The sequence below is a fragment of the Manihot esculenta genome, chromosome 5 (assembly GCF_001659605.2).
Source record: "Manihot esculenta cultivar AM560-2 chromosome 5, M.esculenta_v8, whole genome shotgun sequence".
Classification (NCBI taxonomy): Eukaryota; Viridiplantae; Streptophyta; class Magnoliopsida; order Malpighiales; family Euphorbiaceae; genus Manihot; species Manihot esculenta.
Window position 1 is genome coordinate 27,629,992 of NC_035165.2, and position 17,348 is coordinate 27,647,339.

Consider the following 17,348-nt stretch of genomic DNA (forward strand, 5'->3'; position numbering starts at 1 on the left):
AGATTATGTTGCTCACATTGATGTTAGTCCATCCTTTCCAATTATTGCAACGATTTAGCTAGTCCATAATCAGTTTAAGGTAATACTGAACCATACCATTTGACAACCTTTATTTTGGATCATAAGCATGTTGATTTTGTTGCATCAATATCATTAGCTCATGAACCTATTTCCTGTGAGCAAGCAAAGATAGATCAAATTGGATATCTGCTATGAGCAAGGAGCTGGAAGCCTTAGAAATAAATAGGGCATGGGACCTGGTGCCTTATCCTACTGAAAAATGCCCAATAGCTTCAAAATAGATTTTTCGAATCAAATTTAAACGAGATGGAAGTATGGACAAGTATAAAGCCTACCTTGTAGCAAAGGGGTTTAATCAGTTGGCCGGTATCTATTACACTGATTGTTTCAGTCCAGTAGCCAAACTTGTTGCAGTCCACTTGTTCTTAGCTATTGCCACAAGCTTTAGTTGGCTCGTAGATCAAGTCGACATCAACAATACATACCTCCACGGTCAATTGACGAAGAACTCTACATGCTTCCGCCATATGAATATACAAAGGCAAAAGCAGAACAAATATGTCCATTGAAAAAATCACTTTACGGCCTAAAACAAGCTGGATGACAATAGAATCGTGAGTTTTCCTCTAAGTTACTGCAATATATTCACTCAGTGTCCCTCAGATCATTGCCTATTTATCAAAGGATCCAGCTCTCACTTCCTTGCACTTTTAATTTATATCGACGACGTATTGATAACAGGTCCGTGTGAACAAGACATTCAGAATGCAAAACAGTTTCTTAATCAAGCCTTTACGATTAAAGATTTGGGGATTGCAAAATAGTTTCTTGGAATTGAGATTGCTCGATCTACTGCTGGAATGTGCCTCAACCAACGCAAATACGTCATGGATCTCCTAAGTGAACTTGGGTTACAAGATACTAAGCCAGCACCTACACCTCTCTCACGAGGCATGCAACTATCTTCTAACAACATTCCAGTATTGGAGTTTTCAGATAAATATCGGAGAATTGTTCGCAAACTGCTCTGCTTAAATATTACTCGGCCAGACGTTTCATTTCCTATGCAACAACTCAGCCAATACATGCAAAATCCCAGGAAAATCCATTGGAATGCTATTGTACATGTAATGCTGTGGACACGACGTTCCATTACAGGCTTATGTATCAGCCCACTGTGAGCCTATCTTCCATTGAAATTGAATACCGTAGCATGGCTTTTAGTGTTTGTGAATTAAAATGGCTTTCTTACCTCCTTAAACAATTTCACCTTCAACCCACACTTTCAATTCCATTCTACTGTGACAAAAAAGCGGCCCTCCATATCGCCTCAAACCCCTTCTTCCATATGAAAGAACCAAATACCTCAACATTTTGCCATGTTGTTAGAGAACACTTACAGAAAGGCTTTGTGGGACCTCAAACACATACCAGCCACATAACAATTAACCGACCTATTTACCAAAAATTTAACGACTCCTTCCTTCTCTTCCCTTATTCTCAAGCTAGGATTAATCCAGCTCCCGCTTCATAATCTCCTGCTTGAAGGGGGCCTGATGAACCATAAGGCTCAAATAAAGGCCCAAAAATGTCAAATAAACATGAACCAATGTTGTATCCATCTATCGCGCTAATGTCATGGCAATCCTTGTCATTTGGATCTGTGGTAATAGTGAACTCTGCGAATGTCACTGGTGGAGCTCCACCTCCCGTGCACTTTAAAAGCCTCCATAGTCACTGGTGTCACACTTTCCAGACCCAAAATCATCAAACGTGCATCTGGTTCGAACTAAGGGTGGAGACTGATCCTGGATTGATGAACCAGGTGGCAATACAAAACACCATTGCTAAGAGTCATTGCACCATTCCACCAGGCCATATCTTGTAGTTGCATACATTATGAAAAGCGAGAAAAGGTGGCATTTAATTTACATCAACCCCTCTAAAAAGAGGTCCAGTAAAATAAGTCTTTTTAAAGTAAAGATTTTTAAAAGCCTTAAGTTCAAAAAAATCCTTAAAAAAAATCCTCTTAATATTTTATTTTTCAAAAAAATCTACTTCACCATTATAAGTTTTATACACAAATCTTATTAACATTATTTATTTTTATACATGAATTTTATATGTAAATTTTACAAACATTTTAATAAATAATTCAGTTAAAAATATATTTCATATATAATATTCTGAAATCCAGAAAATAGAGTTTACAGTGGTCGTGTAAAATTAGTCGAAAAAGACGTTTCTCCCCTTTTATCTCTTTTCCTTTTATCCGTCAGTGATATCTAACCGCTACAGTATCACTTATCTCTGTTACTCAGATCCGTACATAAGAATGTGTCAGAACTTCTCTCCACACCAGACGGCCATTTAATTCTCTCCAGCGTGCATGCAAGTAGAGCTGCGAAATGACTTGACCTGCTCTCCTACTTCTTGTCACGTCACTAGATTAGACTTTCTTCAGATGGGTCCGCGCGTGTGGCCTGTCCGGCCTGATTCTTGTCACCAAGCTGAAATGTGTCGCGTGAGATTGGCTTACTTTGAGAAGGATTTGATGGGTTTCGAGCTTGTATTTTTCTTTAGGATCCAATCTTATCCCAAATATAATAAGTCTAGCGGTCATCAATATGTAAATTGTTTTTCACAAAACACTCTTATTTCTCCATCGATTAATCAATGTGCCTTTTCGTTTGGTAAGCATAGTAAAACACTTAAGCTAAACACATACGTACATCCGTACATCGAATGAAATTGATTATGTGCCACATAATTTCAGAATAAAAGAAAATGCATCTGTGCCTCATTGATTAATGTTTGACAATTTCCTCATTGTTTTTAACATCCATCATTATTTTAAATGTATGACCTAAGAGATTAACTACTATTGGTGGACTAATGGCTTTCAGAATTTGGGTATACAATAGACTGCTTGGGATAAATTGTGTCACTCAAAGGAAGATGGTGGACTTGGATTTCAGAAATCACATGAATTCAATTTGATAATGTTAGCAAAACAGGGTTGGCATTTATTGATCAATCCAAATACATTACTTCTGTGAGGCATTGACTTGGATTAAATCCCGTGGGTTTTACTTCTGTCCTTTTAGAACCAGATGTATGGAGGATTTACCATACATTAGTAATAGTTATGTTAATGTTGTCAAGTCTCTGTTGTTTGAGCTTGATGTGCTCTCAGTTACTTTTGTCCATAAGTCTACAAATTCGTGTTCTCATTTTTTTGCACGGGCTGCAGTTTATTTGTCAGATTCAAATGATCGTAATTTATAATCTGAATTAAATTAAATTTAATTGACCTTTAAAAAAAAATACAAAAATTTAATTAAAATTATTTAAAATATATATTAATTAGCACCGCTAAGAAAACATATTACACTCTTAAAATAGACCAGGTCTCTACTGTCATAACCGCATGTTTCCAACGTCCAAACTCAACGATGAAAATTGTGCCATTGTTTTGTCACTCAAGTGATTGCCAACTACTTCCTTTTATCTTTTTGTTTCTTCCCACCACTGACAAGATCTTTTTTTTTATATATATATACTAAATTTATAATCTGGTTTTTAATTTTTACAAAAAAAATCAATTGATATTCTAAACTTTTACTATTAATTTTTGACATATAATCTGTATAAAAGTACAATATTTAGCCTCTAAGCACGGATATAATTTACACAATGGAATAATTATTTTAAGAATTTAATAATTATATTTATAAATTAATAATTATATTTTTATCAAAATCAAATGTCAAAATTTAACGAAAAAAAAGTTAGGATATCAGCTAATTTTTTATATAAAGGTCGAGAGTTAATTTACATATTCTATCGGTCTTATAATTTTTATACACTTTATTTTTTTATATATTAAAATAAATGTATTTCTTTTAATTATATCTATTTTAAAAATATTAAATTTTATTAAATATTATGAAAATTTTAAGAGATTTTTTAAAAATAAAAATAAATAAAATTAAAATAATCAATTTATATGTTATTAAACAATAATTTTAGAACAATTATACAAGAAAATACATATAAAAATGTCTATTTGGTCTTTTCTTTTTAAATATCTTCTACTCGTACATGACAAACCCTATCAAATGCAATTGTTCTATCTTCCATTGCTCAAGTGATAAGGTCATTCATATTTGAAACTTTTTCATGCTTGTCCCGAATAGCTAAGGTGAGGGATTGACAAGACGAAGCAGAAACGGTAAAAGGAATCGGAGAAAAGTGTAGCACTCCAAAAGATAAGAGCATGTAGTGCACCCAACAGTCCTATCATCATTTAACACGTGCACCCTAATTCATTTTTCGAGTCATGTGAACTCTATCCTGGGTGCCCGCTTAGCGGGCTTAGTAATGGTATATATCGATCTCGTAAATACGAGGATTGATTTCTCTTCCACATTTGACAAAAAAAAAAAAAAAAATCTCTTTCACATTTGATTAAAGAAAAAAAAAAATTCATGGATGAAAGTGGGACCCTCTAAACCCGTAAGATTTTAGTTATATTGGTGAAGCCCGGACCAATTTTCAAACTCTTTTTGTAAATAAGCTTTGAACAACCGGGCTGGAATGAGTAAGGTTCTGTGAGATTTGGGCTGGCTACATACTGACGACTTGCATTCCAACACTCCCTTGCACAATCAAAACTGATATCATTTAAATTTGGTTCTCCATAGTCATATTGTTTTACAATCATTTAAATATTACTTAAAGAAATGGAAAAAAAAATTCTCAAACAGTATATATATTGGGATATATCAGTAATTTGGTATGTGTACAGCCCAATCTATTCAATAGACTTGTATCTGAGTTTAAAAGAGCTGTAGACCCACCCAGAGGAAGATGATAATCGAGGCATATGCAAAAGAACCAAAACCAATGGTTTCCAAATTGCAAGTGAACCTCAAGTGGTTTCGTATTTGCCCTTTTAACAGAAAAGACATTATAACCTTCTATGTAAAAGTAATCTAGACTCACTAATGAGCACAACCTTTACTCTTAAGAGGGAAAGCAGCATTTACATCTAGGAGCAAACACAACATTCACAATTAGATAGTTAAAATATTCACTTGCGCAATATTTATACTTAATAAAAACAAGACATGCATTTAATAAGTTTAAATTCAATACAATTATGCTAAACTAATTATAATTTAACTAAAATTATGTTTACTAAAAATATAATTTCAATTTATTAAATTTAGACTCATTAAATTTTTATTTAGCTAGATTTATAAAAAAAAAATCAACTTTGTAACTTTTTTTTAATGAGGGAGCAATATAAAATAAACTCACATTTAACCTACTTTCATTTAAAAATTAAAATTTTAGGAGGTGTTGCCATCTGCCTACCTTCGTCATTATCAATACTCTTTCTGCCTTATATCAATCATTTTGGATATAAACTGTAATGCTTGAAAAACCCTAGCTAGTAAGTTTCTGTCAAATAGATTTTCACCCCTGAAATTAAAATATTTTGAGGGGAGGGGGATTAAATAAAAGTTTCTATCAATTTGCAATAAGGTCTCACATGAATCTAACTTGTATATATCTTGTATGACAAGCTATTCATTGCTAGATTTTCTTTTTCTTAAACACTGTTGTAGAATTGCCTATAATTGGCATTGGCTGAATTTTAAAGTAAGTAGCCAAGGAAAGAAATGCACAAGCTGAACTTACATATATTTTGAACCAAATGGATGAAAAGAGGGTGAGATACGCAAATATCGCAGTCAAGGAAATTACCATCATAAATTTTACCAAGCATTTCAATGTAGAAAGTTCTTCTTCTGTTCCTTCATCAGGGAAGTGGCCATGAGTTTTGAAATCTGATAGCAACTGATCCTTCAGCTGGAAGGCATTCATTAACCAAGTAGCAGCCTCACTATCAGATTCTGGGATATCCTTGACTGGAATACGTCGAATATGAATGTGAACTTCTGCTGGATCCACACCAAATACAATGTCCAAAAAGGTAGGGCATTGATGCTTGTATCCAATAGTTATGTCATAAACTGCAGCATATGAGATAGACATGTAAGTGTACAATATAATATCTGGAAGCATATGAGAGATAGAACTGCAGAACAAGATATGTAATTTCGACAAATCATGCACATATAATCACAATTGGATGCGTTCCAAAGAAAATATAACAGTAAAATTAGTTAAAAACTAATACCAGCATCTAAGGAACTCCGAAGAACTCCCAAGCAAAGGCAAAAACCCCTTGTCTTTGGAAGCAGCACATTAGTCAGCATAGGAAGTCCAACTTCAGCTGCAAATTTTTGACTCCTCAGGCATTTCTGTTCTCTGTGTAAACAATGCAAGCAAAGAAAGCCTCTTAAGTGCTCTGATTATAAATCTTACATAAAATCTAGTTTCGTTGTCAAGATCAAGGATGATATGGAAAAGCAAGCACATGGAAAATTAAGGAGGAAAAGGGAAAACAAGCCTTACGTAAAATCAGTCCCTTCAGGAAAAAGAGCAAGCCACAAGCGATCTTGAGGATCCTTAAAAGTTGAAAGCATTTGATGCATGACAGGTTCATCAACTTCCCACTTTCTATCAACTGAGATGAACTCCAAAACGTGAAAACCCCAACCCAGGGCAGGAAGTTTCATCAAGCTGCTCTTGAGGATATATTTAATGGAGCCTAGGCACCCTTTTCGCAATGCAAGATCCCACAAATACATCCAATCAACCTCAGTTCTGTGATTGGCAATAATCAAAACACGTTCTTTTGGTGGCACAGCATTCCCTGAAAATACAACTTTAGTCCCATTTATCTTTTCAAACAGAAAAGGCCACAAAGATAGCCAAATTGAAAAGAGAAACGAGGCTACTTTTCTGGAATAGTGTACGCTGGCAAGCCGCATCATTACGGCAGGGGGTCCAAAATACACTAGAAACATAACAGAAGTAGAAAGAAACACCAGAAGACACATCAGACCCCTAGTGAATCTAAAAGGAGTCAATGGACGGTGTTTTTGCTTATCAGTAGTTTTGAGGGGCTGCGAATCTTCCATCTCTTTCTAGGATCTGATATAAAGTCCTCACTTCCTCTTAAGGCCAACTGCAATGGAATGTGCACCTAAGTTACTCGAGTAATTGAATTATCCTCCACTTTTAACAGAAAGATGCAACAGCACAGAGACGAATTTTATGATATATCAAAAGCATATTAAAGCATAAGCTACTCATTATCAGACAACTATTTGGAGTATAACTAAAGGTATCAGCCGGTTGGAGAAAAAGTTAATTACTAGAGAGTGAGAAAAGGCATTGATAACAAAAAAAAAATTCTTGGAAGCCAAGCAAACAAACGAATTACTGGTCCCTCAGCAAGAAATGAATCAGTAATCAGGCGGCCCAAAAATTGGATAGACTACTCCTTTCAGTTACCAATAGGAGGAACCAAGCACTTCAACTTTTTTTTTCGGGGTTTGAAACACAATATATCTCAACTCTAGACGAATCTAGTACCGAACTAAAAGCCCATTGGTGCCAAGCACTGTAACTTTGTGTAATATAAATAATGACCTAAACAATAGAAGAATGCCTAATTAATATTTGCATTTATGAGCAGCAAAAAAAATCCTTTTTTTATTATAAAGTGGTAAAGAAAATTAATCCTAAGAGCTTGAACTCTGTTTTTTACTTGTGCATTGTCAATATTAGATTTGATTTAAATAAATTTAAATTGTTCAACAATAACTAGCAAATTTGATTTCAAATTTCCCCAAAATAAAGCTTAGCTCCGTGATAACGATCTCGTTTATTGCAGTGGGCCCTAATTTAAAAAAAAAAAAAAATTGTAACGTGCTGATTAAGAAAAATTATTACTGTAACTTTCGATTTAGAAAATCTCGACCTAAATTACAGATAATCTCTTGCAGAGATTACCAAATATCGCAGTATAAATTTCATTTAAATTATTTATAAAAAAAACGTGATTTCATTTAAAAAATAAATAAAAAGCGAATATACAGATTACTTACCATAGGTGAAATTAAGCGGAGAGAAAAGTACCAAACAAGCGAGACCGTGAATTAACCAAAAAAATAAAAAACAAAACTACAAAACAAACAATCAGAGATTCAAAAACTTTGCGGTCTCTAATGGCGGACGAAGCAAAAGAGAAATCAATCAGAAAGGAAGCAAAGAAGAGCAAATTGAGAAAAAGAGTGGAGAATTACCTCGTCGCCGGAGAGAAGTCAACAGATAGGAAGCGAGTAAGAAGATGCGGTTTAGGAAATAAGGAGGAGAAAATTTCTGGTTTTAATAGCACAAGAAGAAGAAGGAGGAGGAGGAGGAGGAGGAGACTCCATATATAATAAAAATACTAAAATTGGTTAATCAAACAGGGAATTTCGAATCTAGATTCGGAAGTAAAGGATAATAACAAGAAGAGCTCCATCCACCTCGATAATTACTTGGGCCTGATTGGCCAACAACGTAAAAATTTTAAAAAATAATAAAAATTTTGAAATTTTGTCAAGTGGAGTTTCAGGTACAGAGAGGAAATGGCCAACTAAGGAATTATTGAGGTTATGTTGGTTTGTGTTTTGTATCTTGTGCCATTTGTAACTGTCCAATCACAATTGAGATTTGGATGCAGAGATTGGGTTCTAAATGGGAGGAGGCAATGATTCCCGGAGATCAATTCCATGTGCTTACCGTGTAGTTTTTTAAAAAATTGTCTTTTTAGTTCGGCTATGTTGGTTAAAAATCAACTGATTAATGGCTGACGAGATCTAGTTTGAAATTGGAAGGAGTCAAGAAGGGTGGGCCGAATGGGATTGGGTTCTTTGAATTTAATTCACACTAAGCTAAAGCCTATTTAGCTAGGCCCACAACGCCGGTCCTTTTTGAATTAGATTAATTTTTATTAATTCTGGTCCATAGCGTAAAGAAAATTGGAAAACCTTTTTTCTGTCCTCTTCTCATATTCTGTATCAATAAAATTTTGATTTATTTTTATATATTTAATATATAAATATTATAATTTTCCCCCCCAAGTTTAAGCAAATTTCACTCTTCAGCTTTAATAGGATAAAACATTGTGATTGCTCATTAAGAAATTGTATCGGTTCGCCCGCCCGTGTACCACGTGTAAGCAAAAGGTTGAGATTTATTATTATTGCAATTATTTTTTTTTGTCGGAAAGGTCCAGACTTTGACATACAATGGAAGCTTCCTTTCTTGGATTTTTCTTGCTTTTTCTGTCAAAAGACACGCAAAGAAAATGTAAAAATTGAAACATCAAACCGGCAATAGTTTCTTGCTTTTCTGCCATGAATCTAAACTATGAAAATTTATTCAATGCAATGAGTTGTATGAAGAACAATTGGATAGTCATTACTAATTATGGTGAAATTAAAAACTATAATAAAAAATTAAAAAAAAAGATGTAATTTTTCGAAATTAAAGTGAAAATGCTTATTCATTCTTACTATAAAAGATCGAAATTCTTTTTATATATAAACACTTATATGACCTGTACAAGGCATTGAAAAGTAAAAGAAATACAGGGGGAACATGAGATCACCACCTAAGAGAAATTAATTTAAAAAAAAAAAAAAGAAATAAAAGATGGGCTGCTTGCCCTTTCATGGCGTTGACCCAGCAAAATTGCTGATGTTGTTCAAACCATTACCGCTCCTCCTACCTCGTTGGCTGCATCAAGCAACATCTGAAACCTTTGCAAACACCCTGCTTTCAAGTTCCTACGAAATTGCATGTTCAGACTCAAGAAACCGTTTCTGTACAAATGAACCCAGCAAACCCAGTTCAGCTTAACTCATCAACTTGCCTTTTTTATCTCCGAAGCAGAGTCCTTAAACTCACCCATCACTGCGCGAGCCTTCTTCTTAATCAAATGCACCTTCACGTAAAATCTCAAAAACAACAGTAGAATCATGCCATTTAATACAGAATTCAAACCCCAAGCCACCATCCCATTGCATCCACCTTTCAAGAAATGCAAGAATAGAACCCCAAAATGGCAGACCAGATTGCAACCCAACAGCACAACTTGACAGTTCGCTACAAAAAGAAAATGTGCCCTTGGCAACCCTATTGCCGTCCAGAATCGGTACCCATAAACAACAGAGTATAATAAAGTTGTTAGAAGAATCGCCAACACTTGAAAAGATTGAGAGAATTCGAGCCAGAGAAAGGACATGAACAAGAGAATGGATTGGTTGAAGAGAGTAAAGAAGGAGAGTTTACGATAACGGAGGATTGTGAAGAATGTACGGAACAAGTGAAGGAATCTGGACAGATAGAAAGCGTAAGACCAGAAGAAGACTCGGCCGGTGGGGCGAGTCCCAAGTGGGAAACAGAGAAGCCACTGGAAGGCAGTGGTGGTTTTCGTACGGCGCCAGAACCATCGTGTGTCACGGATCTCGGCTGCGGTTGAGAAAAGTAAGCCGATGAAAATGAAGGCTGAGATTAACGCCACAGTCAGACTGTGGATTGCTGGGATGGGGCCGAGTGGCACCCGGCGTTTACGGCTGAGGAGGATGGAGAGGAAGAGGTGGAGAGTAATGGAGGCGGAGATGTAGATGGATATAGCCGAGAAGATGAAAAACCAGGTGGAACCCCATGTCTGGGTAATGCTCCACCGGAAGTTTACTATTGATGGGTGCTCCGATAAGCAATGTTTCAAGCTCTGTAACGTAGATAGCACCATGTTCGTAACTGGGGTGTAATCAATCTAGCAGAATTGCGATCCTAGCCGATTTCTTTGTTTCTTGCAGATTCAGGGAAAGGGAGAGCTTGAGAGTCGAGAAAAAAATATATATATATGAAGAAAGAAAAGAAAATTTTTCTGGGAATGAGAAAAGACAGGTGGTGAGCAATTGGATTAAATACGACGAATGGAAAAAAAATAAAAATTGGAGGTTTGTCAGCAGATTGCGTGTATAAGGATTGAGAAAAGCTTATTTCGCCATTATTATGGAGCTTGTAAAGGCGGACTTTTCAACCACTGTTAGGAAATAATTTTGGACCTCAAGGCTTGACTTGGGCATTGTTTTTTTCTCATTATTATTTTTTGAGAAGACTGTTATTATTATTATTAATTAATTTATGAATTTATCTAAAAAAATTTCAATTCAAAGATAATTAACAATTTCCTTATATTTTTTTTGTGTATTTTCTACTTAGCTCTATTTTTTTCTAATAATATGTAGGTATATATAGATTTTAATAATTTTACGTTTATATTTAGATATTATTATTATTAATAGATTTTGATTTTTTTTAATAAATTTTTGTCGTCTGCTTTCGTGGGATTTACTCACGCCTCCCTCGTGAGACTTTATTATTTCCTTACTTGTGAGGATTTATTTATCATTTTATAGAAGTATAACGTTTTATTTCATTTCAATATTATTAGCTCTTACCAAATTTAAATTTGAAATTTCTCAGACATGGAGCATAATAATAATATAAATTATATAAAAAATCAGCACTCACAACTTTAACCTCATTAAATTCATTTAAATAAATTTAAGAGATTTCAAATTTTATTTCTCTTATTTTTAATTATCATTTTAAAAAAAATATATACAAAAAACTAAACAATTAAATTTGCACTTTAATTATAAAAAAATAAAAATATCAAATTTTTATTAAAAAACACCGTATTATCTATTTTTTATGAGAATTGCACTTTTTATATTAAAAAATTAAATTTTAATTTGAAAAAAAAATATAATGACCGGGTATAATTTATAAATTATAAAATAAAAAAATATATTTTTTCTCTATTTTTATGAATATTTCAGAATAAATAAAAAGATAATTAAAATCAAGATGCCACAATTTGGTGGAAATTGAATTTGTTTTTTTTTTAAAGAATTGATGGTAATATATTTCATAATTTATTTATCAATTAAAATAATTTATATACGTACTATGTATGTATAAGATAAATGTTGGAGCTTAATTTCAGTCACCTACCGCTGCTCTATTAACATACAAATGCAAACACTATTTTTAGAACTATTAAAGTTAATTAGCATTATTATATTAGATGTGTTCCATCAATTTGGATTTTACACATGGAAACTGGCGTCTCTATAAGTGGTCCTTTTTTCATTTCAAATTAATGATTCTAAGTTTTCTTTTTAAAAATAAAATTAATAAAAAAGTCAATTAAATAAAAAATTTTAATATTTAATGTGACCGAAATAAAATTATAGTGTGATTGGTCAATTTTACAAAAAAGAGAATGTAAAGTCATTTGTGTTTATATCACACAATTCAACGCTTAAATCAGTAAACTAAAGAAGAGATAAGTATAATGAATTACTTAAAATTTCAGAAAATTTGTGTAAGAGAATGTGTACCTTTATCCATGTAATTATTGGTTTTTATACTGTAATAAAATTAAGTTAAATATAGCATTTTTTGAAAATCCGGCGAGTATTAGCTAATTGATAAGGGATCATACAGCCTAATTGATTGAGAATCCCATAATTATAAGCGTAACGAGGATCTGTTAAATTGTGCTTGTTACCCTTTCCACGGATGAAACCGCGTATCGGTTTATCAAATCCTTAGCACATGACTTTGTTTTATGGTGACAGCTCAATACTTACTTTGGGCGATTATTGTGTTATATCAAAGGTCATTCGTCGGTCTTTGATTTCTCAGATTCGAAAGTGATAGTTGTCTTCACGATTTTTGGCGCGCGACTAATTTAGATTGGTCTTTCTCTGTTCACATCGCTTCGCATGATTCTACCCATCAATAATGACTGCCCTTATTTCTCGAGCCGCATTAAAAACTTGGCGAAACCGTCACGTAAGAATCCTTCTTCTCTTATAGATATCACTTTTGCTCTCAATTGACATCTTTTATAATACTCGGCTAAGCTCCGGCATCGGAATTCTTAGTGATGAGCACTATTCGGTTCAAATCAAAAAAACTGACCGAACCGAATTAATTTTAAAATTTAATTCAATTTTTTATTCAATTCGGTTCGGTTTTCAATTTCAGTTATTTCAGTTCGGTTCGGTTTTGATTAGAAAAAAATAAAAAAATCGAACCGAACCGATTAGTGATAATAATTTGTTATTTTTAATAATATAAAGAAATTAAATTATATTAAAATTAAAATATTTTAATTAAATTTTAAAAAACTAAAAATAAAGTGTAAAAAATAAAAAATTTATTAAAAATCGAAACGATCAAATCGAATCTAATCAGACCGGTTCAGTTCAATTCAGTTTCTAACCAAAATCGGTTCAGTTCGATTTTCATAAATACTAAAATTTTGATTTTTGGTTTATTTGATTCGGTTCAGTTTTGAACCGAACCGACCGAATACTCAGCTCTAGGAATTCCAACCTTCTGATGGAATTCCCGTTGGAATCTGGAATTTCCGAATCTGGAATTCCCTTAGAAGGGTAAAATAAGGTTTTATAAAATGAATTTGAAAATTTTAAGATTTTAAAAAAGAAAGAAAAGAGTTTTGAAGAAAAATGCTTTGGAGGGAAAAAACCATGTTCGGCCGCCGAATATGGTGCTGTCGCGGGAGCTCTCCTTTCGGCCTTCGAAGGTGGTCTAGTCAGTCATCTATAAGAGGCCTCCAGTCCAAAAATGGGGAGAGATCGGACTGGAGGCCTCTTATAGATGGCTGGCCATACCACTTTCAGGGGCCGAAAGGAGAGCTCCCGCGGCAGTACCATGTTCAGCGGTCGAACATGAAGGTTCGGCGGTCGAACCTGGTTTTTCCCCTCCAAAACATTTTTCTTCAAAACTATTTTCTTTCTTTATTAAAACCTTAAAATTTTCAAATTCATTTTATAAAAACCTTATTTTACCCTTCTAAGGGGATTCCAGCTTCGAAAATTCCAGATTTCAACGGGGATTCCATCGGAAGGTTGAAATTCTGACGCCGGAACTTAGCTGGGTATTACATCTTTGCTTTAAAAAAGACTCGGTTATTCCTCTTTTTCGTTTACACTTCCTTGTTTTCAAGGTAATTTTTGTTTGCTTTTCCTTAAAATGAATAGAAATACTTTCTCTTATTCTCTTTCTTCTGGTGAAAGTTTCGCCTCGAGCTCCTTCTTCGACGGCCTCATCCGTGCCCCAGCTCCTATTGTTCCACTGAGAGCAGCTCATGAAAGTGAAAGCGGCCTGATTAGTGACATTCCTTCTATACTAATAGAGAAAATGGACATCACCAAGGCGGTGAGGAATGCCATTTTGTCTTGGCAAAGCCATCTTCAGGCGAGGCAGGTTCGGGATCCTTACTCGCCCATCCCCTTTGGTCTTGAGGAAAGCACCTCCTTAGCTATATTTTAATCTACACGTTTAAATTTTGATATAAATTTATATGATATTTGCATTTGAGTTTAATTTTAATTAATTTTTTAAAAATAAATTTTATTTTATTTTTAATAATTAATTAAAATCATATTTAAATATAAATATTGAGTCACTTAATTTAAATTTTAAATATTTAAATTAAAATATAAAATGATGTAAATATAAAATTTCTTTCCATCAATTGGCTAAATAAATATAAAGAGTGGCTTCAATTTTATATAAGTTAATTAATTGTGAAATTTAAAGGGTGCTATTAGAATAAATTCGATTTGTATGATAATATATTTAATAATTATAAAAATATATATAGAGAGAGTTTAAATATACATTATTAATTAATTTTGTAAAAATTATAATGTGAATATTTAATTTATATAAAAATTAAGTTTATGTAAGATACCTCATAATTCAATGATTCCAACTTCTCCCCTTAATTAGTGAGACTGGTCAACATCTCTTGAGTTTAATATATATATTGACAAATGATAGTCCCATCCTTATGTTGAGTTTGATTTTATTAGGTAATTAGATTAATGTCAATTTCAATCATGTATTTATTTTAGTTTTTAATTATTCAAATTTTTCAAAAAATTAGTTTAATTAAGAAAATAAAATTTTTAGTTTGAAAATTAAGAAAATAAAAAAGCTCTCTTGATTTTTAATCGAATAAAAGCAGTAATTTTTGTTTATCAAATTTAATAAATTGATCTCTTAATTTTCATTAAATTAAGGAATTAATAAATTTACCTTAAAAATTTTGATTTTAAGAGTATAAAATTAAATATCCCTAATTAATACATAAATGAAAATTGAATATCTAGTTCTATTGATATTTCAATTATATATATAAACTTTTTTTTTTTAACCTATATATCACTATACTGTATGATTGACTAAATAAACTCTCTTAATTTTCACTAAATTAAGGAATTAGTAAATTTAGTCGGTTTTGAACCATAAAAAAAAACAACGTGAAAATTTTGATTCTTTTAGATCAATTAATAAAAAGTTAGAATTTTAAATTAATACGTTTAGATATTTTTTTTATTTTATTTTAAGTTACATGGTATTTTTTTTTTAAAGCAAAACTACTATATTAATAAAATTTAATTAAGGAATATCATTCCAAACAGAGAGACTATTATACCTAATAGATTCTCTAGCCAAAGTATAAGCAATTAGAGTAACATTACGACAAATCCATCTAACAGAAATATCAGTTTTAGAGTCTAACAAAAATTTATAATCATTCAAAATCAAACCCTGCATAAGATAATTTGACAAAAATGCTTTTCAAGTGCATGTCTAAACCCCTGCATAAGATAATTTAGCAAAAATACTTATTCTTTTTTCTCATCTCTCGAGTATAAATTATTAAAATCTTCCAAACAAAGCCACGGAAGAGAGGTTCTACGAGATAAAGCTCGAATAAGGTTTCAAAACTGATGTCGTCGTTGCGATTTCGAAAACCTATAATAACTAGTAAACCTCCATTGAACATTACCTTCCGAAACAACCGAATGAATAAACTTTGAAGAAAAGCCAACCACAGGAATAAACCCATGACTCTTCCACATTAACGAAAAGCCTTCTCTCAATCATTGTCTATTGACTGAGAAGCAACCATCAAAATGTAAAAAATTATGAAAAAAATTCTATACGAGAACTAAGAACTTTTGTTTCCATCAAAAATAAAATGTCTGACTTGTAACTAGGAACCAAATCCTTCAATGCAATAACTGTATGAGGATTGCCGCCATAAATCTGTCAAAGAGGTCTGCATATTCTGAAAATTGATTGGATTGTATGTGAAAAATATCTCCACCATACATAAATCATAAGTGACGATCGTAATATCTCTGGAACTCTTAATAGGGACAACAACTTCTTCTTCTTCATGATAGTCAATTGACATAGATCGTCTTAAATGGGGAAGTAGAAAGAAGAAGTTAGGTTTAAGAAAGAGGAAAATGTGAGAGTATCGAGTCACAAAGGGATCACAGAGGGAAAAGCTTGCGTCGAAAGTTAATTTTGATTAAATTTTAACTGTTTTTTCTTTAGATTACATGTTATAATTACATTCAACGGATTTATATATTTAAAGATATGAAAAAGATGATGTTTTAGATATTAGATTGATGACGTGACCGGAATACTGTCATTGACTAAGCATGCAAGAAAGAAAATGTAAGATGATGGTGGGTGCCAACGGCAGTCACTCCGAACTGAAATTAGTATGCTAAAAAATAAAGAAAATATAATGAATTGTTTAGATTTGAGTGGTGTAAAATAATAGCGTATTTTTATTTCTGTAATTCTCTCTCTTTTATATTGTAAAAAAATAGAGATAAATATAATATTTCTCAATATCCTGATGATGATATCGTCGGCTTAATGATGGATATTACCAACTAATAAGTTTGGTAATCTCACAACTATAGATATAATAGGGATGTATATAACATGGATATATTGGACTTGTTGCTTGACAATGGTAATTTCGTGTCGAGACTTGTCCAATTGAGAGAAGAGTGAGTCTTAATAATGAATAACGTATCTTTGTCTCTATAATTCTTTTTCTTTTATATTATAAAAAAATGAAGATAACTATAATATTTCTCAATATTCCGACGATGTATGACCAGTTTAATGATAGATATTGTCAACTAATAAGTTGATAATCTCACAATTACAGACATAATAGGGATATATTAGACTTGTTGCTTGACAACGATAATTTTATATTGAGACTCATTCTGCCGAGAGAAGGGCGAGTCTTAATAATAAATTGAATATTTAAAGTGTTTTAATTTTTTTTTTCAGATTAGACCATTTTTTTCGCTTGTAAAATTATAATAACTGCTCTTAATTTATTTTAAAATTATCATGTAACATTAAAAAAATTTAATAATATTTAATTTCAAAGTTAACTAGACCTTGTATCTAGGTTG

At 32.5% G+C, this 17,348-nt stretch overlaps 2 protein-coding genes across 7 annotated transcripts; both read right to left on the minus strand.

Annotated features, from left to right (window-relative positions):
• Positions 1-5,566: 5,566 nt before the first annotated feature.
• Positions 5,567-8,723, minus strand: LOC110614480 (probable 1-acyl-sn-glycerol-3-phosphate acyltransferase 4). 6 transcript variants are annotated; one of them, XM_021756024.2, is made up of 5 exons: positions 8,250-8,723; positions 8,052-8,127; positions 6,511-7,126; positions 6,233-6,363; positions 5,567-6,065 (listed from the first exon to the last, which is right to left on the minus strand). In XM_021756024.2, the coding sequence occupies exons 3-5, from the start codon at positions 7,077-7,079 to the stop codon at positions 5,626-5,628; spliced, it is 1,140 nt and encodes a 379-aa protein (XP_021611716.1). In that variant the 5' UTR covers positions 7,080-7,126; positions 8,052-8,127; positions 8,250-8,723; the 3' UTR covers positions 5,567-5,625. The 6 variants fall into 6 exon arrangements, with proteins under 6 accessions (XP_021611716.1, XP_021611720.1, XP_021611717.1 ...); XM_021756028.2 differs by having other exon boundaries at positions 6,511-6,811; positions 8,250-8,718; XM_021756025.2 differs by lacking the exon at positions 8,052-8,127 and having other exon boundaries at positions 6,511-7,144.
• An 894-nt stretch (positions 8,724-9,617) lies between these two features.
• Positions 9,618-11,038, minus strand: LOC110614929 (elongation of fatty acids protein 3-like). Its single transcript, XM_021756619.2, has one exon. The coding sequence runs from the start codon at positions 10,745-10,747 to the stop codon at positions 9,857-9,859; it is 891 nt and encodes a 296-aa protein (XP_021612311.1). The 5' UTR covers positions 10,748-11,038; the 3' UTR covers positions 9,618-9,856.
• Between the last annotated feature and the right edge of the window lie 6,310 nt (positions 11,039-17,348).

Bases quoted from the DNA above. Each gene is read 5' to 3' on its own strand.
- LOC110614929 (XM_021756619.2), bottom strand. From the start codon at position 10,747: ATGGTGCTATCTACGTTACAGAGCTTGAAACATTGCTTATCGGAGCAC.
- LOC110614480 (XM_021756025.2), bottom strand. From the start codon at position 7,079: ATGGAAGATTCGCAGCCCCTCAAAACTACTGATAAGCAAAAACACCGT. The intron at 6,364-6,510 runs GTAAGGCTTGTT...TTGTTTACACAG, and splicing joins CCTGAAGGGACTGATTTTAC to AGAACAGAAATGCCTGAGGA. The intron at 6,066-6,232 runs GTATTAGTTTTT...CATATGCTGCAG, and splicing joins TCGGAGTTCCTTAGATGCTG to TTTATGACATAACTATTGGA.